Source organism: Microcaecilia unicolor, chromosome 7 (assembly GCF_901765095.1).
Source record: "Microcaecilia unicolor chromosome 7, aMicUni1.1, whole genome shotgun sequence".
Taxonomy (NCBI): domain Eukaryota; kingdom Metazoa; phylum Chordata; class Amphibia; order Gymnophiona; family Siphonopidae; genus Microcaecilia; species Microcaecilia unicolor.
This window is the reverse complement of record NC_044037.1, coordinates 10,130,600-10,149,049: the sequence shown is the minus strand read 5'-3', so window position 1 is coordinate 10,149,049 and position 18,450 is coordinate 10,130,600. Positions and strand designations below refer to the sequence as shown.

Genomic DNA, 18,450 nt, shown 5'->3' with positions numbered 1-18,450 from the left:
GGAATAACAAGTATAGAATGTTTGTACGTTTGGGAAGCTTGCCAGGTGCCCTTGGCCTGGATTGGCCGCTGTCGTGGACAAGATGCTGGGCTTGATGGACCCTTAGTCTTTTCCCAGTATGGCATTACTTATGTACTTATGTACTTATGGAATTGCCCATAATATACACACACTACACAGTCCAAAAATACTACAAACACCAGCGCACAACAGTACTGAAGTGTTTTATTGATTCTTAGCATTTTAAGTGTCCAGCAGACTTTTCTTTTTCAAGCAACAGCCGTGTCTTTGTTGGTAACGAAGATGGTCTTGGGTCACAGTACAAGAAGGTGGTGTACCGGGAGTACGTGGATGAGACGTTTCAAACCCCCCTGGAGGGGACGGTGGACCAGCAACACTTGGGTATTCTGGGTAAGAAGTACTGTGTACTGTGTTGTTCCTGATATCTGAAGGAGGTACATCAATGGTCTCAAAAGCCATGGACAAACAATCTTTGGACATTGCTTATGCACCAGGGGCGTAGCCAGACCTCGCAGTGGGAGGGGGCCAGAGCCCAAGGTGGAGGGGGGGACAATATTGGTCTGCCGCCCTGCCCCTCCCTACCCACTGCTGCAGTAAATACCTTGGCTGGCGGGGGTTCACTAAAAGGAGCGTGCAGGACGTTAGGGGGAAGAAAGAGCAGGGCAGGCAACGCAGTGGCGCCGGAGACCGGCGCTGGACAAGGCTTCAGCTGACAGTGGTTGGGGACCCCCACCAGCAAAACCAGGGTTTTTTTTGAGGGGGGCCCAGGCCCCCCGTGGCCCCACATAGCTACGCCACTGTTATGCACATTAACGAAAGGAGTCATTGTAGGCATAGAATCCACCAAATTGGAGGCCGTGAAAGGGGTGACTTCTGAAGAACAGATTTGATTTTTTTTTTTAATGTTTAAAGGACATTTATTCCTTTCAGCACATGATTGGCTGAACGACCATGAGGGGCATAATCGAACGGGGACGACCATCTCTAAGGGCGCCCAACTCTAAGGACGTCCCGGCGAAGGGCCGGGGAAACCGCTATTATCGAAACAAGATTGGTGTCCATCTTTCGTTTCGATAATACGGTCGTGGACGCCCAAATCTTAACATTTAGGTCGACCTTAGAGATAGTCGTCCTTAGAGATGGTCGACCCCGGTTTTTGGCGATAATGGAAATCGAGGACGCCCATCTCAAAAACGACCAAATCCAAGGCATTTGGTCATGGGAGGAGCCAGCATTTGTAGTGCACTGGTCCCCCTCATATGCCAGGACACCAACCGGGCACCCTAGGGGGCACTGCAGTGGACTTCACAAATTGCTCCCAGCTGCATAGCTCCCTTACCTTGGGTGCTAAGCCCCCCCACCCCCACAAAACCCACTCCCCACAACTGTTATACCATTACCATAGCCCTAGGGGGTGAAGGGGGGGCACCTAGATGTGGGTACAGTGGGTTTCGGGTGGGTTTTGGAGGGCTCACATTTACCACCACAAGTGTAACAGGTAGGGGGGGGGGTGGGCCTGGGTCCACCTGCCTGAAGTGCACTGCACCCACTAAAAACTGTTCCAGGGACCTGCATACTACTGTGATGGAGCTGGGTATGACATTTGAGGCTGGCATAGAGGCTGGTAAAAATTTTTTTAGGGTGGGAGGGGGTTGGTGATCACTGGGGGAGTAAGGGGAGGTCATCCCTGATTCCCTCCGGTGGTCATCTGGTCAGTTTGGGCACCTTTTTGAGGCTTGGTCTTGAAAAAAAATGGATCAAGTAAAATTGACCAAATGCTCGTCATGGTCGCCCTTCTTTTTTCCATTATCGGCTGAGGACACCCATGTGTTAAGCACGCCCCAATCCCGCCTTTGCTAAGCCTCCGACACGCCCCCGTGAACTTTGGTCGTCCCCGCGATGGACTACAGTTGAGGATGCCCAAAATCGGCTTTCGATTATGCCGATTTGGGCGACCCTGAGAGAAGGACGCCCATCTCCCGATTTGTGTCGGAAGATGGGCGCCCTTCTCTTTCGAAAATGCCCCTGCATATTTTTGCCTTCTTCTGGATCACCTTAAAAATGATTGACCAAGGGAGATTACATGGCATAGTAGTTACAGCAGTGGTAGCGTAAACTAGGATTAAAATCCTGTTTCTGCCGCTGACGATCCTTCTGATTTTGGACAAGATCATTTATTTCCCATTGCATCTGGTGCTGACTAAAATTATAAGTGCTTTGGAGAAAAAACATTTTGCATCTGAACATTTGTCACCAGGGCTGCATATCTCCAGGAGCTTAGGTGGACAGGAAAGGCTCCTGCTCGTATAATGCCTGATCAATGGGCCATCCCCAGATTGTCAGCATTTTTTGTGTCATGTTCACCTAAGGGTTGATAACGAGTAAAATGTCAGTTTGCAACATTGTTGGATTTCTGGTTTATTCAAATATTGCCAATAAATGGTATTATCCAGAATTATAAAACCACTCTTCCATGATTATGTGACTGTCCTATTTCTTATGTCAGTATTTGATCATGATGTGTAACCTTCATAGAGTGGCAGATGCAGTTTTGGCCGCCTTATTGAGTAGGCAAGATGGACAATGTCGATCTTTATCTGCCCTCATTTACTATTTTACTAAAGCACTTATTTTTGAAACAAATGGACTTCTCGGAATGCCCAAAATGGATGTCCATGTGCTTGGAATGTCCAAAGTTTGCAAAGACAGAAAAGAGACATCCAGCACTATGGTACATCCTAATAGCAAGGGGGCATGTTGTGGGTGTGTTTGGGTGGGACTTGGAAGGGCCCAAATTAAGGATATTCAACAGTGATTACTGAGCAGGAAGAAATGTCCAAGTCACATCCAGGGTAGAAAAAGATGTTCTGATTGAGCAGCTGACCCCCTAATCCACCAGTGGTTGCTGACCCCCTTTCTCGCCCCTGAAAGTGAAACTGAAAGAGGATACCAGGCTGTATGACAGCTTCAGATATTGTAGGCAGTGTTGCCAGGTGGGCGGTTTTACCGCCCAATTGGGCGGTTTTCCGCGACCCGCCGCGGGAAATTTTTGCCCGCGGCGGGTTGCGGTTTTTTGGGCGGTTTTTTTGGGCTTCCGGGCGGCTTTTTGGGCGGCTTTTTGATTTTTTTCGGCCGCGGGGGGCGGGGTTAGTGACGTTTTTGGGCGGGGTTAGTGACGTTTTGGGCGGGGCCGATGACGTGGGAGGCGGGGCCGATGACGTGGGAGGCGGGGCCGATGACGGGGAGGCGGGGCTGATGACGGGGAGGCGGGCCCGATGACGTGGGAGGCGGGGCTGATGACGGGGAGGCGGGCCCGATGACGTGGGAGGCGGGGCCGGTGACGGCGGGGGCGGGGCCGGTGACGCGGGGGTGGGGGTGTCAGGGGCGGGGTTTGTGTTTGGGCGGGTTTTGGGCTGGTTTCTGGCCTGGATTGGGCTGGAAAAAAAATTTCTACCTGGCAACCCTGATTGTAGGCATTCGTAGCAAAGCAGGAAGTACGTTTGAGGTAGGGTTACCATATTTTATCCCCCAAAAAGGAGGACACATGCCCCGCCCCACCACACGCCCACCCCGCCCCCTTTCACACCTTTTGTCACATTTTCCTCTCCCCCCTGTCACACACTCCGTCACCCCCCTCCCCTTACCTTACTACTGCCTTGGTGGTCTAGTGACCTTCAGGGCAGGAAAGAGCCCCCTCTTTCCTGCCTGGAGCGCCGCCCTGCATGCATCCTTCCTGTTGTTGATCTTGGCGCTGATTGAAAATGGCTGCTGAGAGTTGAAGTCTCGCGAGGTCACGTCAACTCTCGGTGGCCATTTTGAATCGGTGCCGAGATCATGAACAGGAAGGATGCATGTAGGGCAGCGCTCTGGGCAGGAAAGAGGGGGCTCTTTCCTGCCCCGAAGGCGGAAGAGGTCACTAGACCACCAGGGCAGTAGTAAGTAAAGGAAGGGGAGGCTAGCAATCTGCCCATTTGTCCGGATTTCTGGACAAACGGGCAGGCTGGTGGGAGGGCCATCCTATAGGACAGCCCACCCACCAGCCTGCCCGTTTGTCCAGAAATCCGGACAAATGGGCAGATTGGCAAAACCCGCCCGGTTGCCCGGACATGTCTGGGTAAATCTGGACATATGCCCATGGTAACTCTAGTTTGAGAAGTAGCCTAGTGGCTGGTGTAGTGGACAGTAAGCCAAGGGACTGAAGTTCAAATCTCAACTTAACTTTTTTTTTTTTATTGTGAGCCCTCCAGGAACGGTAAAATACTTACTGTAGCTGATATAAAAGACTCATGCATGCCTGACAGCTATTGAAGTGTGTTCATTCAGGTACAGTAGGTATTTTCTGTTCCCAGAAAGCTCACAGTTACAAACTAGAAATGTTAAAGTGGGATTTGAACCTGTATCCCTTGGTTCACAGTCCACTGCACTAACTACTAGGATGCCCCTTCGCTCTGTGTGGTCATTTATGTGGCTGTTTGCTAAGGCTGCTGCCATACTGTGTCCATATCCCTTGTTTCTCGCTGTTCATAATTTGAACATTCCAGATTGTAAAATGGCTGTTCGTGCTGGACGTCTCCAGCACATGGATGTGCATCTCACGTATTTTCAAACAGGAAATCCTGATGTATTTCCTGTTCTAAAATACCTGTGAGATGGACGTCCATTTTGATGTCTCTATTCTAACTTGGGCGTCCTTTCGAAAAGGGTCCTCCATGCTACTTGATGGCAAAGTGCTGCTGAATAGGTAGTGTGAAGCTGTCATAGAGCCTGGTATCCACTGTCACTTTCAATTCTTAGGGGGGTGGGAGAGAGTCAGTAACCACTAGTGATCAGCTGCTCAATCAGGGCACGTTTCTTCCCATTCCAACATTGCTGAAAGACGTCATCATTTTGGGACTGCCCTAGTCTTACTCAAAGCGCGCCCCCTTGCTATTTGGACGAACTGGAGTGTAAAACGTCCAAATTCTGCCTTTCGAAAATTGCGATTTGGGTGCTTTCAGCCCATGGCCTTTATTTGGCCATTTTGACATGTGCATCTGCTTAAAAAATGAGCATCATAGGGGGATTATTACTCAGTTCCCACTGAATGACTCTCTTTGGAATGCAAACCTTGTTTTCATACTTTTGCACTATGTGTCTGTGCAAGTTTTGAAGTAGAGGCAAACACATACTTTGTCCCTGAAATGTGACTTTGTCCCAATGTAGATAATTCAAAAACTGGCCCTTCATGGATTGTGGTTTTATTTGTCATGTTTTTTTAAATGCAGGACCGCTCATTAGAGCAGAAGTTGGTGACATTCTCATCATTGTGTTTAAGAACAACGCCTCTCGGCCCTATTCTGTGCATGCCCATGGTCTACTGGAGAGGAGCTCAGGGGAGGTGCCCATAGCCAAGCCAGGTAGGTGTCTGACTTGACTAGTCTTAAATACCTGAAATCTGTTCCTGGACCCAGCTGGTGCTCTGCTGTCGTAAGGGAGTGTCTTCACTAATCTAGGAACTTTCCCAAAGCTGGTCTCTTTTACTGTCTTTCTTTCAGGCATCTTGGTCAGATACTCTGTCACTTTTGCAGTGGTCTGGGCAGGGGAGTGCTTGGGATCCTGGATGATGCCCCCAAATTGTAACTCTGAAATAAATTGTAAACACATCATTGCCAGTGAAAATTAATTTTTTTATTTAGGAAGCTGGTCACTAGGAGATAAGAATACAAAGTACATGTTACAGTTTTGGCTTTAAGGAAGGAGCAGGGGATGACACAATGACTTCAGGTGGGCAAGCTTGAGGTAAAAAAAAAAAATCGTTATTAAACAAGCACCATTACAGCACCCGACATGGGACTTTTCTGGGATCTTGCCAGGTATTTGTGACCTGGTTTGGCCACTGTTGGAAACAGGATGCTGGCCTTGATGGACCTTCGGTCTGTCCCAGTATGGCAACACTTATGTACTTGGGATTCTGAATGGAACCTTGCTGTTCTTTGGGGTTCTACATGGAATCTTGTCACTCTTTAGGATTCCAGAATCTTTGTACTCTTTGGGGTTCTACATGGAATCTTGTTACTCTTTAGGATTCCAGAATCTTGCTACTCTTTGGGGTTCTACATGGAATGTTGCTACTCTTTGGGGATCTTGCCAGGTATTTGTGACCTGGGTTGGCCACTGTTGGAAACAGGATGCTGGGCTTGATGGACCTTTGGTCTGTCCCAGTATGGCAATACTTATGACTGTGTTTCAGCAGACAAGACTGCCTGCCTAAGGGGTCAAAACACTTTGGATGTCAACTACACTGACTCTGGTGCTGTACCTTGCTGGTTCTGCCTGTCCTATGTGAAACCATCCCGTCCCCTTTATCATTTTCATCACCCTTCTCTGTACCTTTTCTAATTCCGCTATATATTTTTTGAGATGTGGTGACCAGAATTGCACACAGTATTCGAGGTGCGGTCGCACCATGAAACGATACAAAGGCATTATAACGTCCTCATTTTTGTTTTCTATTCCTTTCCTAGTAATACCTAACATTCTATTTGCTTTCTTAGCTGCCGCACACTGAGCAGAGGATTTCAATGTATCATCAACGATGACACCTAGATCCTTCCCTGACACATCCTCAACTTCTCCCACACTACATATTCCCATGTCCCACACCCCACATATTCCATAAATCTACATCTATGTGGATGATGTGCAGCTACTCATACCCATTGAATCTGACTTACCTCCAGCCTGCCTAACATCGATTCAAGAATGGGCTAAGCTTCTCTGGGTCCCTAACACAAGTGGATACATACCTGACATCAAAATCCCTTTTGGGAAGTATGAACTCCCCCTCAAATCACAAGTCAGGAACCTTGGAATACAGTTAGACTCAACACTGACTCCCCAAATCTAAGCAACCTTCAAGAGCTGCTTCTACTATCTGCGACAGCTACGCTGCCTTTCTCCATACATCGAGAAGGGAAATCTTATCCCAGTTGTGCATGCCATGATAACATCAAGACTGGATTACTGTAATGCACTGTACAACGATCTGACTACAAAGGGCCTGCACCAGCTCCAACTGATTCAGAATGCTGCAGCAAGACTCATAGAAGGTTGCAAGCAACGTGACCACATCACACCATTTTTGTAAAAACTTCATTGGCTACCAGTACAATACAAGGCTAAATTTAAAACTCTATGTCTGATCTTCAAGGCCCTGAAAGGAAATTGCCCCGAGTATCTGAAGAATAGGATGATCCTCCACACACGGCCAAGACACTAAGGTCCTCCCAAGGACTTTCACTAACTACACCCTCTCCAAAAGACATTACACGATGTGATACCCGCAAGCGAGCCTTCTCCGGAGTAGCCTCCACACTGGAATGCACTGCCTGAAAGGCTCCGCTTAACACAAGACTATCTCTAATTCAGGAAGCAGGTGAAAGCTTGGCTCTTCAACCAGGCCTTTAATGGAAGCAGTAACTAACTTGTTAGTCTCACTCACACACACAAGGATTGACTCGGGTTGCACATACTGCAGCAGGATATGGTTATCCACTCCTACCCTAGCTAAGATAATATTTAACCATCTCTCTAACCTCATGTGCAACTTTATTTAAATCAGTCACCTTACTTTCTAACGCTTCTTACTCTCTTACCTATTTATATGTTCCATCTTTGCTTTACCCTTCACTATCAATTAAAATGTTCTATTACGTATTGTGTTGACATTGTAAGTAGTATATTATGCCATACTTTGTATTGTTTTTGAATAGTTTTTACTGCTGTAATTGTCTGTTGCTCATGTTTCATCTATTTTTACTGTACACCACCTTGAGTGAATTCCTTCAAAAAGTGGTAAATAAATCCTAATAAATAATTAATAAATAAATAAATATACTCCCTGACACTTACAGAGCTGCACACAAAGAGGGGCATAATCGAAAGGGATGCCCAAGTTTTTCTGAGAACATCCTTGCAGGATGTCCCTGTGAAGGGGCGGGGAAACCCATATTATCAAAATAAGATGGACGTCCATCTTTCGTTTCGATAATACGGTCAGGGAAATTTAGGTCCTCCTTAGAGATGGTCGTCCTTAGACTTGGTCGTTTCTGATTTTCGGCGATAATGGAAACTGAGGACGCCCATCTCAGAAACGACCAAATGCAAGCCCTTTGGTCGTGGGAGGAGCCAGCATTCGTAGTGCACTGGTCCCCCTCACATGACAGGACACCAACCGGGCACCCTAGGGGGCATTTCTAAAAAGTTAAAAAAAAATTAAAATAGCTCCCAGGTGCATAGCTCCCTTACCATGTGTTCTGAGCCCCCCCAACCCCCCCCCCCCCCCCCGCCACATCCACTACCCACAAATGTAAACCACTATGATAGCCTTAATGGGTGAAGGGGGGCACCTAGATGTGGGTACAGTGGGTTTTGGGGGGTTTTGGAGGGCTCAACATTAACCACCACAAGTGTAACAGGTAGGGGGGGATGGGCCTGGGTCCACCTGGCTGAAGTCCACTGCACTCACTAAAACTGCTCCAGGGACCTGCATACTGCTGCGATGGACCTGAGTATGACATTTGAGGCTGGCATAGAGGCTGGGAAAAAATATTTTCATATTTTTTTTGAGGATGCGAGGGGATTAGTGACTACTGGGGGAGTAAGGGGAGATCATTCCCGATTCTCTCCAGTGGTCATCTGGTCAGTTGGGGCACCTTTTCGTGGCTTGGTTATAAGAAAAAAAGGACCAAGTAAAGTCATCCAAGTGCTCATCAGGGACGCCCTTTTTTTTCAATTATGGGTCGAGGATGCCCATGTGTTAGGCACGCCTAAGACCCACCTTTGCTACACCTCCGACATGCCCCCGGGAACTTTGGTCGTCCCCGCGACGGAAAGCAGTTGGGGACGCCCAAAGTCGGCTTCCAATTATGCCGATTTGGGCGACCCTGGGAGAAGGACGCCCATCTCCCGATTTGTGTCAAAAGATGGGCGTCCTTCTCTTTTGAAAATAAGCCTGATAGCCACAAAAACATCTTCCCCGCCCCCACAAATATTCTGTATAGACTACCCAACCACTTATATAAACCCCAAATACACCACACTCTGAGTTTGCAAATACAGATAAGGAAACCCATGACTGTGTCACATTGTAAGGGCACACCATGGAGGTTGCCCTTTGTGGCTACTGTTATCTTGCCCTGATAAACTGAAAGACACTCAGGCCTCTCAGGTTTTTCTGGTATTTCTTGTTCTCTTAGTATACTCGTTTCATCTTATTTTTTAGGTGAAGTTGTTGTATACCTGTGGAATGTTCCAGAGCAGTCTGGCCCAGGCCCTGCAGACTCTTCTTGCATACCTTGGGTCTATTACTCCAATGTGGATCCCGTTAAGGTAATGGCCATGGACAGCATGGCTTGTGTGAGGCTTCCTGTTGTCCTTCCAGTGAGCCAGAGGATGTAGGTTTCTGCAGGGACTGGACAGGTCTTGGTTGGATCTTCTGGGAACCGTAACTTATAGTGAAATGTTTATATGTTCAGTGAAAGGAGGAATGAACAAGGTTTCTACCAGAAGCATCTTTGAAGGCTTTGGATGCTGCAGTAAGGAAATCATGAATTGAGTTAATGCAGCACCTGGACCTATTTACAACCAACAGGTATCTGTAAGCTGCATGCATGATGACATATCCCTTGGTGTTAGGGTTGCCAAGTAGATGGTTTTCTGCCAGCTTGGCTGGTTGTTGAATGGCCAGGCCGGCTGCCGGCACATTCTTAAAACCAGCAACAGAAAAGACATTTTTGTGCCTGCTGCTGTGGTCTAGCAGCTCCCACTCCTTTCCCACCCACCCTCGTCCAGTATCTCTCCATATACATCTCCCCCTACCTTCAGGCTCTTTGGGGGTCCGACGACATCTCTCCTTCCCTCCCTTTTCACCACCTCCAACGCAGCAGTCCTTCAAAAGCAGTGAGTCACCGACAGCATGGAAGACACACTACTTCTGGCTGTCCCAGGGTTTTTCCCGCTGCTGTATTCTGCTTCCTCTGATGCAACTTCCTGTGAGTAGAATGCAGCAGAAAGAAGTCTCCAAGGCTAGCGGAAGCAGTATGTCCTCCTTGCTGCTGGTGACTTACTGTGTTTGAAGGACCACGAGAGGGAGAGATGCTGGACCTACGTGGGTGGGTAGGTGGGGGATGGGAGAGAGGGAAGGATTGATGCCAGATCTGTGATCTGTATTGGGGGGGGGGGGGGGGGGGGAAGAGAGAATGATGATGCCAGATCTGCATGAGGTGGGGGTGGGGGGAGAGATATCAGTTCTGTATTGGGGGGGGGGGAGGAAGAGAGAATGATGATGCCAGATCTGCATGAGGTGGGGGTGGGGGGAGAGATATCAGTTCTGTATGGGGGTGAGGGTGGGGGCTAAGAAAGAGGTAGGGATGCCAGATCTGCATGAGGGGGGGGGGAAATGGGAAAAGGGGAGAAATGCCTAACTAATGGGAGGGGAGGGGGCAGATTTCAGAATTGGAGGAGGGGGAAGAAAGGGGGAGAGATGCTGGACCTACGTGGGTGGGTAGGTGGGGGATGGGAGAGAGAGGGAAGGATTGATGCCAGATCTGTGATCTGTATTGGGGGGGGGAGGAAGAGAGAATGATGATGCCAGATCTGCATGAGGTGGGGGAGAGGGAGAGATGTCAGTTCTGTATGGGGGTGAGGGTGGGGGCTAAGAAAGAGGTAGGGATGCCAGATCTGCATGAGGGTGGGTGGGAAGGAGTGATGCCAGAATGCCAGATCTGCACGGGGGGGGGGGGGGGGGGGGGGGGGGGGGGGGGGTGGATGGGAAAAGGGAGAAATGCCTAACTAATGGGAGGGGAGGGGGCAGATTTCAAAATTGGAGGAGGGGGAAGAAAAGGGGGAGAGATGCTGGACCCTGGCATTTGAACTTGGGCCCCAAAAAACAACAAGGCAAACGATCTGCAAAATCCAATATGGAAAAAGAAGCCAGCAGATCAATATAGCATCAGAAAGATTTTTGGGCAATTTGTTTACAGGCAGTATCTTTCTGATGTTATATTGATCTGCTGGCTTCTTTTTCCATTTGAACTTGGGCCCTCTGATTCCCAGGCTGCTGCTCTGGATATTAGGTGTTCTATATAATTCTGAAATGTGCTTTTTCTCCCCAGAGTTTCATTACTTGAGCTCTGTTTCTGATATGAAAAGTTTGTGAAATAATCATAGAATGTATGTGCATTGTATGCTATTTTTCTGAGATGGCCAGCTTAGTGCAGACCGTTGGTTGTAGTCAGGCAGGGCAGGAGAAGTGTGCAACAGTAGGTGTGGCAAGGAACAGGGCGGGGCATGGGCGGGGCACAGGGCAGGGCAGGTGTCGGGTTTTTCTTTGTGAAAAATTGGCAGTTCTACTTGGTAGCCAGATGTCTTCCTGGTGTGGGAGCGAAGAAACCAGCTTAAAAGTTTTCAGTGGTAGGAGGAAAATAATATACTCATGGGAATAGGTGGGAAACAGTTGACAGTTGTCTACTGGACCTAGTCAACCAGTCTCTGCTACTGAATTATCCTGTTTTAATGACGGGAAAACAGGAGAACTGTACATAACTTATCTACTTTGCACAATCGCCAACTGTTCCCAGTAAGACAGACGTCTTTTTAGCAATAACACATTCAGTGTTCAGTGTCTTACTTTTGTTGTTGAACTGCAGAGGTCAAAGAAATGTGAATTTCAGTGGAGATCCTCAGAGAAATATTCTCCCCTCAGCTCCCCCCCCCCCCCCCCCACACACACACTTCAAGGACTCATTTACCATTTTTTTCACAAGTGGGCTGCACAAGGCACTTGGGGTTTAAAAATTATGGACTCACCAGTTCATCTATTTGCGATTCCATTACATGAAAAGTAATGGCGATGCTGTAGATAAGATGGTTCTGTATCTATAAGCTCGATATGGAAATGAGCCAGCAGATCAATATAACATCAAAAGTATTTCATTAAAAACTAGTAAATGAGGCCCGTTTCTGACACAAATGAAATGGGCGCTAGCAAGGTTTTTGTTGGAGTGTGTATGTTTGAGAGTGTGTGTGAGAGTGACTGTGTATGAGAGAGAGAGAGAGAGAGTGAATGTGTTTGTGACAGAGTGAGACTGCTGGGTGCGAGTGTGTCTGCTCTGTCCCCTGCCCCCCCCCTTCCAGCCACCCAGCGATTCTCCTCTGTCCCCTGCTCCCCCTCCAGCCACCCACCGATTGTCCTCTGTCCCCTGCCCCCCCTTCAGCCACCCACCGATTGTCCTCTCTCCCCTGCCCCCCCTCCAGACACCCAATGATTCTAGTTTTTCCTGTGGCCCCCCTCCAGCCACCCAGCGATTCTCCGTTTTCCCTTGCCCCCACCAATGCTCTTCTCTCCCTGGGCCGTGCCCCCCCTTCCAGGCACCCGGCGAATCTCCTGTCTCCCCTTCCCTATCAATTCGCCACCCTCCCACCTGTGGTTGGTCAGCTGTTGCGTATGACGTTCGTAGGGAGAGCGATGCGATTCGGTGAGTGTCAGTGCTCCGCCCTCGATGTCATCACGTTGTGACGTGAGGGCGGGGCAGACACTCATGGGCAAACAGCGATCTGCACAACTACACACTTAGAACTTGGAGACTTCCAGTTCCAGCTTCATTAGAACGTTGGAGGTGTGTTTTATATAGAGAGATACCTTATATAAGACAATTGCCCGACACAGGCCGTGTTTCACCCACAAAGGGCTGTGTCAGGGGCTATAATAAACAAACATATCAATTATAAAATATAAACAAGTATATGATATATAATATTAAAAATTGAATTAAAACATAGACTACAAAATGTCCATGTAAAACGTAGACATGAATTATTAACAATGAGAGTCACTTTTAAAATATAATTCCATAAAAATAGATTAAAACATATAAAGCGAATAAAATACATTTATAAATATATAAATATAATAATCAACTAAATTATCACATCTCTAACATTAAAAAATGTATTAACAGCAAAGAAGCTCGATATACCCGGTGTCCGTTTTTCTCTCCTTTTTCCAGGATGTTCACAGTGGCCTGATTGGCCCTTTGGTGATCTGCCGGAACGGGTCACTTAACTCAGTGGAAGGAGGAAGGCTGTGGACAGGGAGTTCGCTCTCTTGTTCCTGGTATTTGATGAAAACCAATCCTGGTACCTGGAAGAGAACATCAGAATCACGTTACAGGGACCTTGCTTCCCTCGACCTGCAGGACAAGGAGTTCATGAGAAGCAACAAGATGCATGGTGAGTAACCGCCTCTGATTCATGGGATGTTTAAGAGGAACCAGCAAGGGGATGTGTAGGGTGCCAGCATCACACAGCACATACTGGAAGACCTGCATGTCTGTCCTCACACCAGTTTCTTCCTCTGTATTTCCTTAGGAATAGGAGAAAAGAAAGGCCAAAGCAGTATCTCAATATATAAAAGACTGACTCCAATGTATTGCCCAAGGTGATGTTCCTCGTCACACATTCACCTTTGTATTTTTTACTTGTATTTTTCTTGTATTATTACTTCGTCTCTTTCAGTGTTCACTCTAGGGATCCTCTTCAACTCCATCCCGCTTTCTGTTGGTTGTGCCTCAGGGTTCTGTCCTTGGACCCCACCTTTTCCTCCATCTATACCTCTTCCCTTGGTACCCTGATTTGATCCACATGGCTTTCAATACCATCTTTACGCTGATGACTCTCAGATCTACATCTCCACCCTGAAATCTCAACCTCGATCCAGGACAAAATCTCAGCCTGCTTGTCCGACATTGCAGCTTTGGATGACTCAATGCCATCTAAAGCTCAACATGTCCAAAACGGAACTTCTCGTTTTTTTCCCCCTAAACCCACCTCCCCTCTTCCCCCTTTCTCTATCTCTGTTAATGGCTCTCACATCCTCCCTGTCTCCTCGGCTCGTAACCTTGGAGTCATCTTTGATTCCCTCTCTCTCCTTCTCTGCACATATTCAATAGATCGCCAAAAACCTGTCGTTTCTTATTCTACAATATTAGCAAAATCCGCCCCTTCCTTTCTGAATACGCTGCCAGAACCCTTATCCACACCCTTGTCACCTCTTGCTTGGACTATTGCAATTTACGTCTCACTGGTCTTCCGCTCAGCCAGCTCTCTCCTCTCCAATCTGTCCAAAATTCTGCGGCACGACTTATTTTCCACCAGAATCGTTATACCCACACTAGCCCACTCCTCAAGTCACATCACTGGCTCCCTGTCCGCTTCCACATTCAGTTTAAACTTCTCATACTGACCTTTAAATGCATCCACTCTGCAGCCCCCCATTACCTCTCCACTCTCATCTCTCCCTACATTCCTCCCCGTGAAACTCCGCTCACTGGACAAATCTCTCTGTCGTCCCCTTCTCCTCCACTGCTAACTCCAGCCTTCGCTCCTTTCTCTCGTGGCATCTCATGCCTGGAATAGACTTCCTGGACCTATACGTCTAGCTCCATCTCTACCTGTTTTCAAATCTATGCTGAAAACCCACCTTTTCACTGCTGCTTTTTAGCTCCCATTACTTCCTTCACCCGTAACTGTCTTGTCTGTTTGTATTATTTAGATTGTAAGCTCTTTTGAGCAGGGACTGTCTCTTTGTATCAGGTGTTCAGCGCTGCGTGCGTCTGGTAGCGCTATACAAATGCTAATAATAATAATATTATTTATAGCCCATCTTTATCCAAGGTGGGTTACAGCATAACATACATAATTAAAAAATAACAAGCAACAAAACAAAATAAATGGAGTCAGGGCCACCGAGAGGGGGGACAGAAGGCAAAATTCACTGGGCCTGGCCTCCAAGGGGGAGCCCAGGCCCGGCCCAGTGCCGGCAAGCTCTTCTTGCTGTCTGCTTCTGGATCTGTCCTCCCCTGCTCTTGTATGCCGCCCAGGACCCGGATGACTGCACTAGTGTGATATCGCATTAATGCAATCATCCGGTCCTCACTCCCGGCTCAGACAGGAGCAGGAGAGGACAGACCGTGGGAGCTGGCATGCAGGAAGTGGCTTGCTGGCACCAGGCCCAGGCCCGCCCTCCCCCCCATTGGAGGCAAAGACAGAAAGGTAACGGGGAAGGCTGGATGGAGCGGTGGTGCGAGTGGTGAGGGGGGGTTTGCGGCAGAGGGCCCGGCTATGTTCTGTCAGCGGCCCTGAATGAAGTAAGGTAGAAAAGAGTCAGTAAGGCTCAGATCAGAGCAAAACATAGGCCTGACCCAGCAGATATTGTTTTAAAATTGCTTTAAAAAACGTTAACTTTTTTGTGGTTTTAAGACTAAAGGCAATTTGTTCCACGCTATCAGGCTTACTTTCGAAAGAGAAGGACGCCCATCTTCCGACACAATTGGAAGATGGGCGTCCTTCTCACAGGGGCGCCCAAATCGGTATAATCGAAAGCCAAGTTTGGGCGTCCCCAATGCTTTCCGTGGCAGGGTCAACCAAAGTTCCCGGGGGCGTGTTGGAGGCGTAGCGAAGGCGGGACTTGGGCGTGCCTAACACATGGGCATCCTCAACCCATAATGGAAAAAAAAAGGGTGTCCCTGATGAACACTTGGATGACTTTACCTGGTCCTGTTTTTTCTTATTGCCAAGCCACAAAAAGGTGCCCGAACTGACCAGATGACCACCGGAGAGAATCGGGAATCACCTCCCTTTACTTCCCCAGTATCACTAACCCCTTCCACCCTCAAAAAAAATGTTTAAAAAATATTTTGTGCCAGCCTCTATGCCAGGCTCAAATGTCATACCCAGCTCCATCACAGCACTATGCAGGTCCTTGGAGCAGTGTTAGTGGGTGCAGTGCAATTCAGGCAGGCAGACCCAGCCCCATCCCCCCCATACCTGTTACACTTGTGGTGGTAAATGTGAACCCTCCAAAACCCACCAGAAACCCACTGTACCCACATCTAGGTGCCCCCCTTCACCTATAAAGGCTATGGTAGTGGTGTACAGTTGTGGGTAGTGGGTTTTGGAGGGGATTTGGGGGGCTCAGCACACAAGGTAAGGGAGCTGTGCACCTGGGAGCAATTTCTGAACTCCACTGCAGTGTCCCCTAGAGTGCCCGGTTGGTGTCCTGGCATGTGAGGGGGACCAGTGCACTACGAATGCTGGCTCCTCCCACGACCAAAGGGCTTGCATTTGGTCATTTCTGAGATGGGCGTCCTTGGTTTCCATTATCGCCGAAAATCAGAAATGACTGAGTCTAGGGATGACCATCTCTAAGGACGACCTAAATTTCCAGATTTGGACGTCCCCGACCGTATTATCGAAATGAAAGATGGATATCCATCTTGTTTCGATAATACGGGTTTCCCCGTCACTTCACCGGGACGTTTTGTGAGGACATCCTCAGCAAAACCTGGGCGTCCCCTTCGATTATGCCCCTCCACGGGTCCTGCCACAGAGAAAGTGACAACTCTAGTGATTAAAAAAATGTGTTTTTTTTCCTTCTGTTTTCATTATGTTCCACAGCTAGAAGCATGAAATATAAACTGGGGAGAACCTTGAGACATTGCAGACTTTTGTGACATCTTTAAAGCCTTTTTGTGAAAGATTTGAGCATTGAAGGTGTCTCGAGAATATCGTCGGGTGCTGTGGTCACTGGATTAAGTGCCAGCACTTAACTGTTAACTTAAGGGCCCTTTTACAACGGCGCATTAGGCTCTACCTGCGTGTAGCATGTGTCCAATGAGACTACCGCACAATTAGTAGCATTATAGAAATGATAAGTAGTAGCAGTTGTGATTCTTACAGCTGCTGAAGATGTCAGTGACCTGTCAAATACTGAACTGTTGTCATTTATTTGCAGCGATTAATGGAAAACTCTATGCAAACCTGCCAGGACTGTTAATGCACCAAGGGGATCGGGTAGCTTGGTACCTATTGGGACTGGGTCAGGGACATTGAATGTTCACGCGGTCCATTTCCACAGCCAGAGCTTCACCTTACATGGTAAGAAATGTTCTAAGGGCTATCCGGGGGGGGGGGGGGGGGGGCTAAGACCAGGGGCGTAGCTAGGTGGGGCCATAGGGGTATGGCCCCCCACAGATTTAGCCCTGGCCCCCTCCACTTTTGACCCTCCCCTCCCGCCGCCGCTGCCAGGTACCTTTGCTTTAAAGGAACATTCCTTTAAAGGAGCGTGCAGGCGTGCATGCAGGACGCTTCAGTCAGGACCACAGCACAGATTAGCAAACGCGTAGGAGACCGGCGCTGAAGAAGACTAAGGCTGGTGAGGGTTGGGGACCCCCACCAGCAAAGGTACCTGGTGGCGGCGAGGTCAAAAGTGGCGGGGGAAGGTCAGCGGCGGCAGGAGGGAGGCGGGTGTACTTAAAAAAAGTTATTTGTAAGTATTTTCTAGTGTTTCGAACTGTTTATGCAGAGTGGACGGAAGCACAGAGCAGATGTGTTGGGCTTGTTTCCTGGGACTTTGGAGGTGGTGGAGATGGTGGCTGGTAATCCTGGCACTTGGCTGCTTCACTGTCTTGCATCTGACCATATCTCCGCGGGAATGGAAGCCCTATTCATGGTGCTACCTCAGCCAGGTAAGGGAAAAGCAAAGAGCAAAAAAAACCTCACTGTCCTCTTTGAGAGCAGGGGAAGTAGAGGCATAGCCAGACCTCAGATTCTGGATGGGCCACTGGGCAAACTGGGTGGGCACATGTACTCTACTCTCCACAGCCCCCTCCCCCCATGCCAAATCTAAAATTTACATTAAATACCTGTGCTAGTGGGTATCCCTGAGCCCCCCCCCCCCCCCCCCAGCTGCAGGGGTCCTCCAGCGGCAAGACCAGCTCCCTCTTCTTCTTGCTTCAACTGGCGGCACTGTTCATGCGGTGCCAGTTCCCTGCTCCTTTGCACATGCTCAGTTTTCACGCATGCGTGAAAACAGCGTGTGCAGCAGGGGGAGGCCAGCGTGTCAGCAGCATGTAGACAGTGCCGTCAGCTGGACCAAGTAGGAAGGGAGCTGTTTTTGCCACTGGAGGACCCCTGCATCTGGTGGGGCTCGGGGATCCCCACCAGCCAATAACAAGTTTGCAAGAATTTTGGGCGGGCTTGAACCCAAAGTGAGTGGGCCCCTGTCCACCTGAGCCCATCCGTGGCTACACCACTGATTCAAAGTGATACACCAATCAAGTACAGAAGTAGGAGAAATACATTTACTGCCCATGGCGGGGGGGGGGGGGGCACAGGAGATTATGGTAGTCACAGCATTACCCCAACAAGGTAAGACAGCAGGAAAACAGGAGAAACGCACTCACTGGGAAGGGTAACTGTGGGTTACAATTCCCAACTCAAGTAGCTCAGAATCTATGGACCATCTCAAAGCCTTTGGATCGCTCCATTTCCATGTGCTGATTAGAAATTGCACTAGTCATGCGCAATCTGCTTAAAATGAAAATGTGCAGT

At 48.6% G+C, this 18,450-nt stretch overlaps 1 protein-coding gene across 1 annotated transcript in view; it reads left to right on the top strand.

Annotated features, from left to right (window-relative positions):
- HEPH (hephaestin) overlaps positions 1–18,450 on the top strand; it is a 93,876-nt gene that overhangs the window by 45,969 nt on the left and 29,457 nt on the right. The window contains 9 exon segments of the mRNA XM_030210270.1: positions 275–411; positions 5,286–5,417; positions 9,284–9,390; positions 13,068–13,122; positions 13,125–13,215; positions 13,217–13,290; positions 16,853–16,941; positions 16,944–16,986; positions 17,415–17,585. Coding sequence (XP_030066130.1) covers positions 275–411; positions 5,286–5,417; positions 9,284–9,390; positions 13,068–13,122; positions 13,125–13,215; positions 13,217–13,290; positions 16,853–16,941; positions 16,944–16,986; positions 17,415–17,585 — 899 coding nt within the window.